General features: G+C 26.9%; 1 protein-coding gene across 1 annotated transcript in view; it reads right to left on the bottom strand.

The window, feature by feature from the left end:
* The window catches only part of LOC127729274 (peptidoglycan-recognition protein SC2-like), a 47,200-nt gene that overhangs the window by 23,140 nt on the left and 6,040 nt on the right, over positions 1 to 18,020 (bottom strand). Inside the window, exon 5 of the mRNA XM_052237009.1 lies at positions 16,032 to 16,133. Within this exon, the coding sequence (XP_052092969.1) occupies positions 16,032 to 16,133 (102 nt within the window). The remainder of the gene's footprint in view (positions 1 to 16,031; positions 16,134 to 18,020) is intronic.

Raw genomic sequence — 18,020 nt, 5'->3', positions numbered from 1 at the left:
ATACCTTTTAATATGTTGTCAAACGATATATATACCCAATGATATGTTGTTAAACGATATACATACCTAATGATATGTTGTTAAACGATATACATACCTATTAATATGTTGTCAAACGATATACATACCTAATGATATGTTGTTAAACGATATACATACCTAATGATATGTTGTTAAACGATATAAATACCTATTAATATGTTGTCAAACGATATACATACCTATTAATATGTTGTCAAACGATATACATACCTATTAATATGTTGTTAAACGATATACATACCTAATGATATGTTGTTAAACGATATACATACCTACTGATATGTTGTTAAACGATATACATACCTATTAATATGTTGTCGAACGATATACATACCTAATGATATGTTGTTAAACGATATACATACCTAATGATATGTTGTTAAACGATATACATACCTATTAATATGTTGTCAAACGATATACATACCTATGAATATGTTGTCAAACGATATACATACCTATTAATATGTTGTTAAACGATATACATACCTATCAATATGTTGTCAAACGATATACATACCTAATGATATGTTGTTAAACGATATACATACCTAATGATATGTTGTTAAACGATATACATACCTATTAATATGTTGTCAAACGATATACATACCTATTAATATGTTGTCAAACGATATACATACCTAATGATATGTTGTTAAACGATATACATACCTAATGATATGTTGTTAAACGATATACATACCTATTAATATGTTGTCAAACGATATACATACCTAATGATATGTTGTCAAACGATATACATACCTATTAATATGTTGTCAAACGATATACATACCTAATGATATGTTGTCAAACGATATACATACCTATTAATATGTTGTCAAACGATATACATACCTAATGATATGTTGTCAAACGATATACATACCTATTAATATGTTGTCAAACGATATACATACCTAATGATATGTTGTTAAACGATATACATACCTAATGATATGTTGTCAAACGATATACATACCTAATGATATGTTGTCAAACGATATACATACCTATTAATATGTTGTCAAACGATAAACATACCTAATGATATGTTGTCAAACGATATACATACCTATTAATATGTTGTCAAACGATATACATACCTAATGATATGTTGTCAAACGATATACATACCTATTAATATGTTGTCAAACGATATACATACCTAATGATATGTTGTTAAACGATATACATACCTAATGATATGTTGTTAAACGATATACATACCTAATGATATGTTGTCAAACGATATACATACCTATTAATATGTTGTCAAATGATATACATACCTAATGATATGTTGTCAAACGATATACATACCTATTAATATGTTGTCAAACGATATACATACCTATTAATATGTTGTCAAACGATATACATACCTATTAATATGTTGTCAAACGATATACATACCTAATGATATGTTGTCAAACGATATACATACCTATTAATATGTTGTCAAACGATATACATACCTAATGATATGTTGTTAAACGATATACATACCTAATGATATGTTGTCAAACGATATACATACCTATTAATATGTTGTCAAACGATATACATACCTAATGATATGTTGTTAAACGATATACATACCTAATGATATGTTGTCAAATGATATACATACCTATTAATATGTTGTCAAACGATATACATACCTAATGATATGTTGTTAAACGATATACATACCTAATGATATGTTGTCAAACGATATACATACCTAATGATATGTTGTTAAACGATATACATACCTAATGATATGTTGTTAAACGATATACATACCTAATGATATGTTGTCAAACGATATACATACCTAATGATATATTGTCAAACGATATACATACCTAATGATATGTTGTCAAACGATATACATACCCAATGATATGTTGTCAAACGATATACATACCTAATGATATAATGTCAAACGATATACATACCTAATGATATGTTGTTAAACGATATACATACCTATTAATATGTTGTCAAACGATATACATACCTAATGATATGTTGTCAAACGATATACATACCTATTAATATGTTGTCAAACGATATACATACCTAATGATATGTTGTCAAACGATATACATACCTTTTAATATGTTGTCAAACGATATACATACCCAATGATATGTTGTTAAACGATATACATACCTAATGATATGTTGTTAAACGATATACATACCTATTAATATGTTGTCAAACGATATACATACCTAATGATATGTTGTTAAACGATATACATACCTAATGATATGTTGTTAAACGATATAAATACCTATTAATATGTTGTCAAACGATATACATACCTATTAATATGTTGTCAAACGATATACATACCTATCAATATGTTGTTAAACGATATACATACCTAATGATATGTTGTTAAACGATATACATACCTAATGATATGTTGTTAAACGATATACATACCTATTAATATGTTGTCAAACGATATACATACCTAATGATATGTTGTTAAACGATATACATACCTAATGATATGTTGTTAAACGATATACATACCTATTAATATGTTGTCAAACGATATACATACCTATTAATATGTTGTCAAACGATATACATACCTATTAGTATGCTGTTAAACGATATACATACCTATCAATATGTTGTCAAACGATATACATACCTAATGATATGTTGTTAAACGATATACATACCTAATGATATGTTGTTAAACGATATACATACCTATTAATATGTTGTCAAACGATATACATACCTATTAATATGTTGTCAAACGATATACATACCTAATGATATGTTGTTAAACGATATACATACCTAATGATATGTTGTTAAACGATATACATACCTATTAATATGTTGTTAAACGATATACATACCTAATGATATGTTGTCAAACGATATACATACCTATTAATATGTTGTCAAACGATATACATACCTAATGATATGTTATTAAACGATATACATACCTAATGATATGTTGTCAAACGATATACATACCTAATGATATGTTGTTAAACGATATACATACCTAATGATATGTTATTAAACGATATACATACCTACTAATATGTTGTCAAACGATATACATACCTAATGATATGTTGTTAAACGATATACATACCTATTAATATGTTGTCAAACGATATACATACCTATTAATATGTTGTCAAACGATATACATACCTATTAATATGTTGTTAAACGATATACATACCTATCAATATGTTGTCAAACGATATACATACCTAATGATATGTTGTTAAACGATATACATACCTAATGATATGTTGTTAAACGATATACATACCTATTAATATGTTGTCAAACGATATACATACCTATTAATATGTTGTCAAACGATATACATACCTAATGATATGTTGTTAAACGATGTACATACCTAATGATATGTTGTTAAACGATATACATACCTATTAATATGTTGTTAAACGATATACATACCTAATGATATGTTGTCAAACGATATACATACCTATTAATATGTTGTCAAACGATATACATACCTAATGATATGTTATTAAACGATATACATACCTAATGATATGTTGTCAAACGATATACATACCTAATGATATGTTGTTAAACGATATACATACCTAATGATATGTTGTTAAACGATATACATACCTACTAATATGTTGTCAAACGATATACATACCTAAAGATATGTTGTTAAACGATATACATACCTAATGATATGTTGTTAAACGATATACATACCTAACGATATGTTGTTAAACGATATACATACCTATTAATATGTTGTCAAACGATAGACATACCTAATGATATGTTGTCAAACGATATACATACCTATTAATATGTTGTCAAACGATATACATACCTAATGATATGTTGTTAAACGATATACATACCTATTAATATGTTGTCAAACGATATACATACCTAATGATATGTTGTTAAACGATATACATACCTATTAATATGTTGTCAAACGATATACATACCTAATGATATGTTGTCAAACGATATACATACCTATTAATATGTTGTCAAACGATATACATACCTAATGATATGTTGTTAAACGATATACATACCTAATGATATGTTGTTAAACGATATACATACCTATTCATATGTTGTCAAACGATATACATACCTAATGATATGTTGTTAAACGATATACATTACTATTAATATGTTGTCAAACGATATACATACCTAATGATATGTTGTCAAACGATATACATACCTATTAATATGTTGTTAAACGATATAAATACCTATTAATATGTTGTCAAACGATATACATACCTATTAATATGTTGTCAAACGATATACATACCTATTAATATGTTGTTAAACGATATACATACCTAATGATATGTTGTTAAACGATATACATACCTACTGATATGTTGTTAAACGATATACATACCTATTAATATGTTGTCAAACGATATACATACCTAATGATATGTTGTTAAACGATATACATACCTAATGATATGTTGTTAAACGATATACATACCTATTAATATGTTGTCAAACGATATACATACCTATTAATATGTTGTTAAACGATATACATACCTATCAATATGTTGTCAAACGATATACATACCTAATGATATGTTGTTAAACGATATACATACCTAATGATATGTTGTTAAACGATATACATACCTATTAATATGTTGTCAAACGATAAACATACCTATTAATATGTTGTCAAACGATATACATACCTAATGATATGTTGTTAAACGATATACATACCTAATGATATGTTGTTAAACGATATACATACCTATTAATATGTTGTTAAACGATATACATACCTAATGATATGTTGTCAAACGATATACATACCTATTAATATGTTGTCAAACGATATACATACCTAATGATATGTTATTAAACGATATACATACCTAATGATATGTTGTCAAACGATATACATACCTAATGATATGTTGTCAAACGATATACATACCTATTAATATGTTGTCAAACGATATACATACCTAATGATATGTTGTCAAACGATATACATACCTATTAATATGTTGTCAAACGATATACATACCTAATGATATGTTGTCAAACGATATACATACCTATTAATATGTTGTCAAACGATATACATACCTAATGATATGTTGTTAAACGATATACATACCTAATGATATGTTGTCAAACGATATACATACCTATTAATATGTTGTCAAATGATATACATACCTAATGATATGTTGTCAAACGATATACATACCTATTAATATGTTGTCAAACGATATACATACCTAATGATATGTTGTCAAACGATATACATACCTATTAATATGTTGTCAAACGATATACATACCTAATGATATGTTGTTAAACGATATACATACCTAATGATATGTTGTCAAACGATATACATACCTATTAATATGTTGTCAAATGATATACATACCTAATGATATGTTGTCAAACGATATACATACCTATTAATATGTTGTCAAACGATATACATACCTAATGATATGTTGTCAAACGATATACATACCTATTAATATGTTGTCAAACGATATACATACCTAATGATATGTTGTCAAACGATATACATACCTATTAATATGTTGTCAAACGATATACATACCTAATGATGTGTTGTTAAACGATATACATACCTAATGATATGTTGTCAAACGATATACATACCTAATGATATGTTGTCAAACGATATACATACCTATTAATATGTTGTCAAACGATATACATACCTAATGATATGTTGTCAAACGATATACATACCTATTAATATGTTGTCAAACGATATACATACCTAATGATATGTTGTCAAACGATATACATACCTATTAATATGTTGTCAAACGATATACATACCTAATGATATGTTGTTAAACGATATACATACCTAATGATATGTTGTTAAACGATATACATACCTAATGATATGTTGTCAAACGATATACATACCTATTAATATGTTGTCAAATGATATACATACCTAATGATATGTTGTCAAACGATATACATACCTATTAATATGTTGTCAAACGATATACATACCTATTAATATGTTGTCAAACGATATACATACCTATTAATATGTTGTCAAACGATATACATACCTAATGATATGTTGTCAAACGATATACATACCTATTAATATGTTGTCAAACGATATACATACCTAATGATATGTTGTTAAACGATATACATACCTAATGATATGTTGTCAAACGATATACATACCTATTAATATGTTGTCAAACGATATACATACCTAATGATATGTTGTTAAACGATATACATACCTAATGATATGTTGTCAAATGATATACATACTTATTAATATGTTGTCAAACGATATACATACCTAATGATATGTTGTTAAACGATATACATACCTAATGATATGTTGTCAAACGATATACATACCTAATGATATGTTGTTAAACGATATACATACCTAATGATATGTTGTTAAACGATATACATACCTAATGATATGTTGTCAAACGATATACATACCTAATGATATATTGTCAAACGATATACATACCTAATGATATGTTGTCAAACGATATACATACCCAATGATATGTTGTCAAACGATATACATACCTAATGATATAATGTCAAACGATATACATACCTAATGATATGTTGTTAAACGATATACATACCAATTAATATGTTGTCAAACGATATACATACCTAATGATATGTTGTCAAACGATATACATACCTATTAATATGTTGTCAAACGATATACATACCTAATGATATGTTGTCAAACGATATACATACCTTTTAATATGTTGTCAAACGATATACATACCCAATGATATGTTGTTAAACGATATACATACCTAATGATATGTTGTTAAACGATATACATACCTATTAATATGTTGTCAAACGATATACATACCTAATGATATGTTGTTAAACGATATACATACCTAATGATATGTTGTTAAACGATATAAATACCTATTAATATGTTGTCAAACGATATACATACCTATTAATATGTTGTCAAACGATATACATACCTATTAATATGTTGTTAAACGATATACATACCTAATGATATGTTGTTAAACGATATACATACCTAATGATATGTTGTTAAACGATATACATACCTATTAATATGTTGTCAAACGATATACATACCTAATGATATGTTGTTAAACGATATACATACCTAATGATATGTTGTTAAACGATATACATACCTATTAATATGTTGTCAAACGATATACATACCTATTAATATGTTGTCAAACGATATACATACCTATTAATATGTTGTTAAACGATATACATACCTATCAATATGTTGTCAAACGATATACATACCTAATGATATGTTGTTAAACGATATACATACCTAATGATATGTTGTTAAACGATATACATACCTATTAATATGTTGTCAAACGATATACATACCTAATGATATGTTGTCAAACGATATACATACCTATTAATATGTTGTCAAACGATATACATACCTAATGATATGTTGTCAAACGATATACATACCTATTAATATGTTGTCAAACGATATACATACCTAATGATATGTTGTCAAACGATATACATACCTATTAATATGTTGTCAAACGATATACATACCTAATGATATGTTGTTAAACGATATACATACCTAATGATATGTTGTCAAACGATATACATACCTAATGATATGTTGTCAAACGATATACATACCTATTAATATGTTGTCAAACGATAAACATACCTAATGATATGTTGTCAAACGATATACATACCTATTAATATGTTGTCAAACGATATACATACCTAATGATATGTTGTCAAACGATATACATACCTATTAATATGTTGTCAAACGATATACATACCTAATGATATGTTGTTAAACGATATACATACCTAATGATATGTTGTTAAACGATATACATACCTAATGATATGTTGTCAAACGATATACATACCTATTAATATGTTGTCAAATGATATACATACCTAATGATATGTTGTCAAACGATATACATACCTATTAATATGTTGTCAAACGATATACATACCTATTAATATGTTGTCAAACGATATACATACCTATTAATATGTTGTCAAACGATATACATACCTAATGATATGTTGTCAAACGATATACATACCTATTAATATGTTGTCAAACGATATACATACCTAATGATATGTTGTTAAACGATATACATACCTAATGATATGTTGTCAAACGATATACATACCTATTAATATGTTGTCAAACGATATACATACCTAATGATATGTTGTTAAACGATATACATACCTAATGATATGTTGTCAAATGATATACATACCTATTAATATGTTGTCAAACGATATACATACCTAATGATATGTTGTTAAACGATATACATACCTAATGATATGTTGTCAAACGATATACATACCTAATGATATGTTGTTAAACGATATACATACCTAATGATATGATGTTAAACGATATACATACCTAATGATATGTTGTCAAACGATATACATACCTAATGATATATTGTCAAACGATATACATACCTAATGATATGTTGTCAAACGATATACATACCCAATGATATGTTGTCAAACGATATACATACCTAATGATATAATGTCAAACGATATACATACCTAATGATATGTTGTTAAACGATATACATACCTATTAATATGTTGTCAAACGATATACATACCTAATGATATGTTGTCAAACGATATACATACCTATTAATATGTTGTCAAACGATATACATACCTAATGATATGTTGTCAAACGATATACATACCTTTTAATATGTTGTCAAACGATATACATACCCAATGATATGTTGTTAAACGATATACATACCTAATGATATGTTGTTAAACGATATACATACCTATTAATATGTTGTCAAACGATATACATACCTAATGATATGTTGTTAAACGATATACATACCTAATGATATGTTGTTAAACGATATAAATACCTATTAATATGTTGTCAAACGATATACATACCTATTAATATGTTGTCAAACGATATACATACCTATCAATATGTTGTTAAACGATATACATACCTAATGATATGTTGTTAAACGATATACATACCTAATGATATGTTGTTAAACGATATACATACCTATTAATATGTTGTCAAACGATATACATACCTAATGATATGTTGTTAAACGATATACATACCTAATAATATGTTGTTAAACGATATACATACCTATTAATATGTTGTCAAACGATATACATACCTATTAATATGTTGTCAAACGATATACATACCTATTAGTATGCTGTTAAACGATATACATACCTATCAATATGTTGTCAAACGATATACATACCTAATGATATGTTGTTAAACGATATACATACCTAATGATATGTTGTTAAACGATATACATACCTATTAATATGTTGTCAAACGATATACATACCTATTAATATGTTGTCAAACGATATACATACCTAATGATATGTTGTTAAACGATATACATACCTAATGATATGTTGTTAAACGATATACATACCTATTAATATGTTGTTAAACGATATACATACCTAATGATATGTTGTCAAACGATATACATACCTATTAATATGTTGTCAAACGATATACATACCTAATGATATGTTATTAAACGATATACATACCTAATGATATGTTGTCAAACGATATACATACCTAATGATATGTTGTTAAACGATATACATACCTAATGATATGTTATTAAACGATATACATACCTACTAATATGTTGTCAAACGATATACATACCTAATGATATGTTGTTAAACGATATACATACCTATTAATATGTTGTCAAACGATATACATACCTATTAATATGTTGTCAAACGATATACATACCTATTAATATGTTGTTAAACGATATACATACCTATCAATATGTTGTCAAACGATATACATACCTAATGATATGTTGTTAAACGATATACATACCTAATGATATGTTGTTAAACGATATACATACCTATTAATATGTTGTCAAACGATATACATACCTATTAATATGTTGTCAAACGATATACATACCTAATGATATGTTGTTAAACGATGTACATACCTAATGATATGTTGTTAAACGATATACATACCTATTAATATGTTGTTAAACGATATACATACCTAATGATATGTTGTCAAACGATATACATACCTATTAATATGTTGTCAAACGATATACATACCTAATGATATGTTATTAAACGATATACATACCTAATGATATGTTGTCAAACGATATACATACCTAATGATATGTTGTTAAACGATATACATACCTAATGATATGTTGTTAAACGATATACATACCTACTAATATGTTGTCAAACGATATACATACCTAAAGATATGTTGTTAAACGATATACATACCTAATGATATGTTGTTAAACGATATACATACCTAACGATATGTTGTTAAACGATATACATACCTATTAATATGTTGTCAAACGATAGACATACCTAATGATATGTTGTCAAACGATATACATACCTATTAATATGTTGTCAAACGATATACATACCTAATGATATGTTGTTAAACGATATACATACCTATTAATATGTTGTCAAACGATATACATACCTAATGATATGTTGTTAAACGATATACATACCTATTAATATGTTGTCAAACGATATACATACCTAATGATATGTTGTCAAACGATATACATACCTATTAATATGTTGTCAAACGATATACATACCTAATGATATGTTGTTAAACGATATACATACCTAATGATATGTTGTTAAACGATATACATACCTATTCATATGTTGTCAAACGATATACATACCTAATGATATGTTGTTAAACGATATACATTACTATTAATATGTTGTCAAACGATATACATACCTAATGATATGTTGTCAAACGATATACATACCTATTAATATGTTGTTAAACGATATAAATACCTATTAATATGTTGTCAAACGATATACATACCTATTAATATGTTGTCAAACGATATACATACCTATTAATATGTTGTTAAACGATATACATACCTAATGATATGTTGTTAAACGATATACATACCTACTGATATGTTGTTAAACGATATACATACCTATTAATATGTTGTCAAACGATATACATACCTAATGATATGTTGTTAAACGATATACATACCTAATGATATGTTGTTAAACGATATACATACCTATTAATATGTTGTTAAACGATATACATACCTAATGATATGTTGTCAAACGATATACATACCTATTAATATGTTGTCAAACGATATACATACCTAATGATATGTTATTAAACGATATACATACCTAATGATATGTTGTCAAACGATATACATACCTAATGATATGTTGTCAAACGATATACATACCTATTAATATGTTGTCAAACGATATACATACCTAATGATATGTTGTCAAACGATATACATACCTATTAATATGTTGTCAAACGATATACATACCTAATGATATGTTGTCAAACGATATACATACCTATTAATATGTTGTCAAACGATATACATACCTAATGATATGTTGTTAAACGATATACATACCTAATGATATGTTGTCAAACGATATACATACCTATTAATATGTTGTCAAATGATATACATACCTAATGATATGTTGTCAAACGATATACATACCTATTAATATGTTGTCAAACGATATACATACCTAATGATATGTTGTCAAACGATATACATACCTATTAATATGTTGTCAAACGATATACATACCTAATGATATGTTGTTAAACGATATACATACCTAATGATATGTTGTCAAACGATATACATACCTATTAATATGTTGTCAAATGATATACATACCTAATGATATGTTGTCAAACGATATACATACCTATTAATATGTTGTCAAACGATATACATACCTAATGATATGTTGTCAAACGATATACATACCTATTAATATGTTGTCAAACGATATACATACCTAATGATATGTTGTCAAACGATATACATACCTATTAATATGTTGTCAAACGATATACATACCTAATGATGTGTTGTTAAACGATATACATACCTAATGATATGTTGTCAAACGATATACATACCTAATGATATGTTGTCAAACGATATACATACCTATTAATATGCTGTCAAACGATATACATACCTAATGATATGTTGTCAAACGATATACATACCTATTAATATGTTGTCAAACGATGTACATACCTAATGATATGTTGTCAAACGATATACATACCTATTAATATGTTGTCAAACGATATACATACCTAATGATATGTTGTTAAACGATATACATACCTAATGATATGTTGTTAAACGATATACATACCTAATGATATGTTGTCAAACGATATACATACCTATTAATATGTTGTCAAATGATATACATACCTAATGATATGTTGTCAAACGATATACATACCTATTAATATGTTGTCAAACGATATACATACCTATTAATATGTTGTCAAACGATATACATACCTATTAATATGTTGTCAAACGATATACATACCTAATGATATGTTGTCAAACGATATACATACCTATTAATATGTTGTCAAACGATATACATACCTAATGATATGTTGTTAAACGATATACATACCTAATGATATGTTGTCAAACGATATACATACCTATTAATATGTTGTCAAACGATATACATACCTAATGATATGTTGTTAAACGATATACATACCTAATGATATGTTGTCAAATGATATACATACTTATTAATATGTTGTCAAACGATATACATACCTAATGATATGTTGTTAAACGATATACATACCTAATGATATGTTGTCAAACGATATACATACCTAATGATATGTTGTTAAACGATATACATACCTAATGATATGTTGTTAAACGATATACATACCTAATGATATGTTGTCAAACGATATACATACCTAATGATATATTGTCAAACGATATACATACCTAATGATATGTTGTCAAACGATATACATACCCAATGATATGTTGTCAAACGATATACATACCTAATGATATAATGTCAAACGATATACATACCTAATGATATGTTGTTAAACGATATACATACCAATTAATATGTTGTCAAACGATATACATACCTAATGATATGTTGTCAAACGATATACATACCTATTAATATGTTGTCAAACGATATACATACCTAATGATATGTTGTCAAACGATATACATACCTTTTAATATGTTGTCAAACGATATACATACCCAATGATATGTTGTTAAACGATATACATACCTAATGATATGTTGTTAAACGATATACATACCTATTAATATGTTGTCAAACGATATACATACCTAATGATATGTTGTTAAACGATATACATACCTAATGATATGTTGTTAAACGATATAAATACCTATTAATATGTTGTCAAACGATATACATACCTATTAATATGTTGTCAAACGATATACATACCTATTAATATGTTGTTAAACGATATACATACCTAATGATATGTTGTTAAACGATATACATACCTAATGATATGTTGTTAAACGATATACATACCTATTAATATGTTGTCAAACGATATACATACCTAATGATATGTTGTTAAACGATATACATACCTAATGATATGTTGTTAAACGATATACATACCTATTAATATGTTGTCAAACGATATACATACCTATTAATATGTTGTCAAACGATATACATACCTATTAATATGTTGTTAAACGATATACATACCTATCAATATGTTGTCAAACGATATACATACCTAATGATATGTTGTTAAACGATATACATACCTAATGATATGTTGTTAAACGATATACATACCTATTAATATGTTGTCAAACGATATACATACCTATTAATATGTTGTCAAACGATATACATACCTAATGATATGTTGTTAAACGATATACATACCTAATGATATGTTGTTAAACGATATACATACCTATTAATATGTTGTTAAACGATATACATACCTAATGATATGTTGTCAAACGATATACATACCTATTAATATGTTGTCAAACGATATACATACCTAATGATATGTTATTAAACGATATACATACCTAATGATATGTTGTCAAACGATATACATACCTAATGATATGTTGTTAAACGATATACATACCTAATGATATGTTATTAAACGATATACATACCTACTAATATGTTGTCAAACGATATACATACCTAATGATATGTTGTTAAACGATATACATACCTATTAATATGTTGTCAAACGATATACATACCTATTAATATGTTGTCAAACGATATACATACCTATTAATATGTTGTTAAACGATATACATACCTATCAATATGTTGTCAAACGATATACATACCTAATGATATGTTGTTAAACGATATACATACCTAATGATATGTTGTTAAACGATATACATACCTATTAATATGTTGTCAAACGATATACATACCTATTAATATGTTGTCAAACGATATACATACCTAATGATATGTTGTTAAACGATGTACATACCTAATGATATGTTGTTAAACGATATACATACCTATTAATATGTTGTTAAACGATATACATACCTAATGATATGTTGTCAAACGATATACATACCTATTAATATGTTGTCAAACGATATACATACCTAATGATATGTTATTAAACGATATACATACCTAATGATATGTTGTCAAACGATATACATACCTAATGATATGTTGTTAAACGATATACATACCTAATGATATGTTGTTAAACGATATACATACCTACTAATATGTTGTCAAACGATATACATACCTAATGATATGTTGTTAAACGATATACATAACTAATGATATGTTGTTAAACGATATACATACCTAACGATATGTTGTTAAACGATATACATACCTATTAATATGTTGTCAAACGATAGACATACCTAATGATATGTTGTTAAACGATATACATACCTATTAATATGTTGTCAAACGATATACATACCTAATGATATGTTGTTAAACGATATACATACCTATTAATATGTTGTCAAACGATATACATACCTAATGATATGTTGTTAAACGATATACATACCTATTAATATGTTGTCAAACGATATACATACCTAATGATATGTTGTCAAACGATATACATACCTATTAATATGTTGTCAAACGATATACATACCTAATGATATGTTGTTAAACGATATACATACCTAATGATATGTTGTTAAACGATATACATACCTATTCATATGTTGTCAAACGATATACATACCTAATGATATGTTGTTAAACGATATACATACCTATTAATATGTTGTCAAACGATATACATACCTAATGATATGTTGTCAAACGATATACATACCTATTAATATGTTGTTAAACGATATAAATACCTATTAATATGTTGTCAAACGATATACATACCTATTAATATGTTGTCAAACGATATACATACCTATTAATATGTTGTTTAACGATATACATACCTAATGATATGTTGTTAAACGATATACATACCTACTGATATGTTGTTAAACGATATACATACCTATTAATATGTTGTCAAACGATATACATACCTAATGATATGTTGTTAAACGATATACATACCTAATGATATGTTGTTAAACGATATACATACCTATTAATATGTTGTCAAACGATATACATACCTATTAATATGTTGTTAAACGATATACATACCTATCAATATGTTGTCAAACGATATACATACCTAATGATATGTTGTTAAACGATATACATACCTAATGATATGTTGTTAAACGATATACATACCTATTAATATGTTGTCAAACGATAAACATACCTATTAATATGTTGTCAAACGATATACATACCTAATGATATGTTGTCAAACGATATACATACCCAATGATATGTTGTCAAACGATATACATACCTAATGATATAATGTCAAACGATATACATACCTAATGATATGTTGTCAAAGGAATTGGCATGTTTTGCAACACTATTAAAACCATTTAATTCGTAGATTGTTCCATCACCACCGATGGCAAAGTTAAATTGTCCTGTAAGTACATTGTGTACAATCACATACATTGTGTACAAACACATACATTGTGTACAATCAAAAACATTGTGTACAATCACATACATTGTGTACAATCACATACATTGTGTACAATCACATTCATGATATACAAACAACTGAAAGATACTAAAGAAGTATTTTTTTCATATTAGTTTATATTTCTATGCTTAAAGTTATTAAAAATATCAGTTAGTCGTAAAAACAGTTCTGAAATGAAAAGGTACGTTCTGGGCTGATATGGCCTAGTAATTTCAAAGAAAGCAAAACCAATTGAAATCATACAATTACATTTTTTAAAACATCACAACAAAGTGATTCATCGAACATGTGAATACTAGCTAAGTTTTGATGACACAATTTTACTGTGATATCTTTAAAGTGACACCACAAACGAAACTATTTAGATTTATCAAAACTAGACAAATGTCAGGAAGATTTGTAGCTTATCAGGCGGAAACCCAGTTGAAATAGAACAAAAGAATCGAAGCTCTTTGTTAGAGAAGGCGATAAATGCTTACTGTAATGTTTGCTATAGTAACAAAAAATTTAAAAGTTAATAGAAACAACTAAAATGACAGTTTTCGACTAAATTACGAAGTATTTTATCATAAAACACCATCTGCAAAAGTTTTCAATTTATCTATTACATAATTAAGCAGAACAATTAGATATCAAGTCGACGACATGGGTGTCTATTCAGTTGGATCTAAAAAATGCATAACCTCCGATTCTTAAAAAAATTTATCACGGACGTAGAACATATCAATCTATTTGTTCCTTAATTTTCGTTTCTGCCCTTCCATTATGTGACTCAAGAAAAAATTCCAAAAAATGGGTAACACTTGCATCGAAAAGAGAAAATTGAGTGCACCTTATAATGTTAGGGCGTGTTTGAGTTGTATATTTTGTCTTGAAAACGTATAAAGCAAGAGTATTTGATACATCATATCGCTTCAGATTCTATCATTTTTATATATCAAGGCTACAGGTTGACTTTATAACATCAAAAATTCACAGTACTAAAAAATGCAATATATGGGTCAAGCAAATACCTTTCTGATGAATCATAAAAACAGAGTAGGTGTGTTCGAATAGCAAATTTTTACTTAAAGTATTTGACGACAGACTTTTAAGTTGGATCTTAAAAATGCATATCTTCGAAGAAACTTAATTTTTTGTGTGTGATAATAAGGGTTTATAGTCTTCAACCACTGAAAATTTTTAGTCTGCCCTTCCACGAAATATTTAATTAGAATTTTTTTTAAATGTTTATAAATTTTCGAAAATTCCACCTGACAACCGATCAGATAATAGTTTTAAGTTGACTGCATGCCGACAAGTACATTAACTGATGCTCATTAGCTAGTGTATACATTTGTCTTTTAAAATGCAACTGGCATATAAGGATCGTAATGGTGCTATGTGGATAAATTTATCGGTTTTCAAGAGCTAAATTGGCAGCGCGTCATCCCTACAATGGCTTCCCTTTTTACAATTATAAAAATGAACTGGCGTAATGGGGAGATAATTTTGACGAAGTAGAATCCTGACTGTTATATAGCATAAAATACAGGTGTCGATCCAAATAGTTTTTACCAATTAATACATGACAACGAATGACGATTCCTGTGTGAATTTTATTTGGGTGACGATTGTGCTCTATTTCATTTCTAATAATGTGCGAGTCTTGGTTTTAGATGTTTTGTAGTTTTAATGAATTTCATTGATTTTTATGAAAATATAACCCGCGAAAATGATATATAAAACCAAAATGTTTATATAAAATTAAGTAGATTAAACATTTGATTATATAAAGTATAGACAGTTTGAAATACATTTCATTTTAGGACCAATTTCGCCCCAA

This window comes from Mytilus californianus, unplaced genomic scaffold (genome assembly GCF_021869535.1).
Source record: "Mytilus californianus isolate M0D057914Y unplaced genomic scaffold, xbMytCali1.0.p SCAF_2, whole genome shotgun sequence".
Lineage (NCBI taxonomy): Eukaryota > Metazoa > Mollusca > Bivalvia > Mytilida > Mytilidae > Mytilus > Mytilus californianus.
Note: the sequence above shows the minus strand (reverse complement) of the source record. Positions and strands in the feature narration are given on the sequence as shown.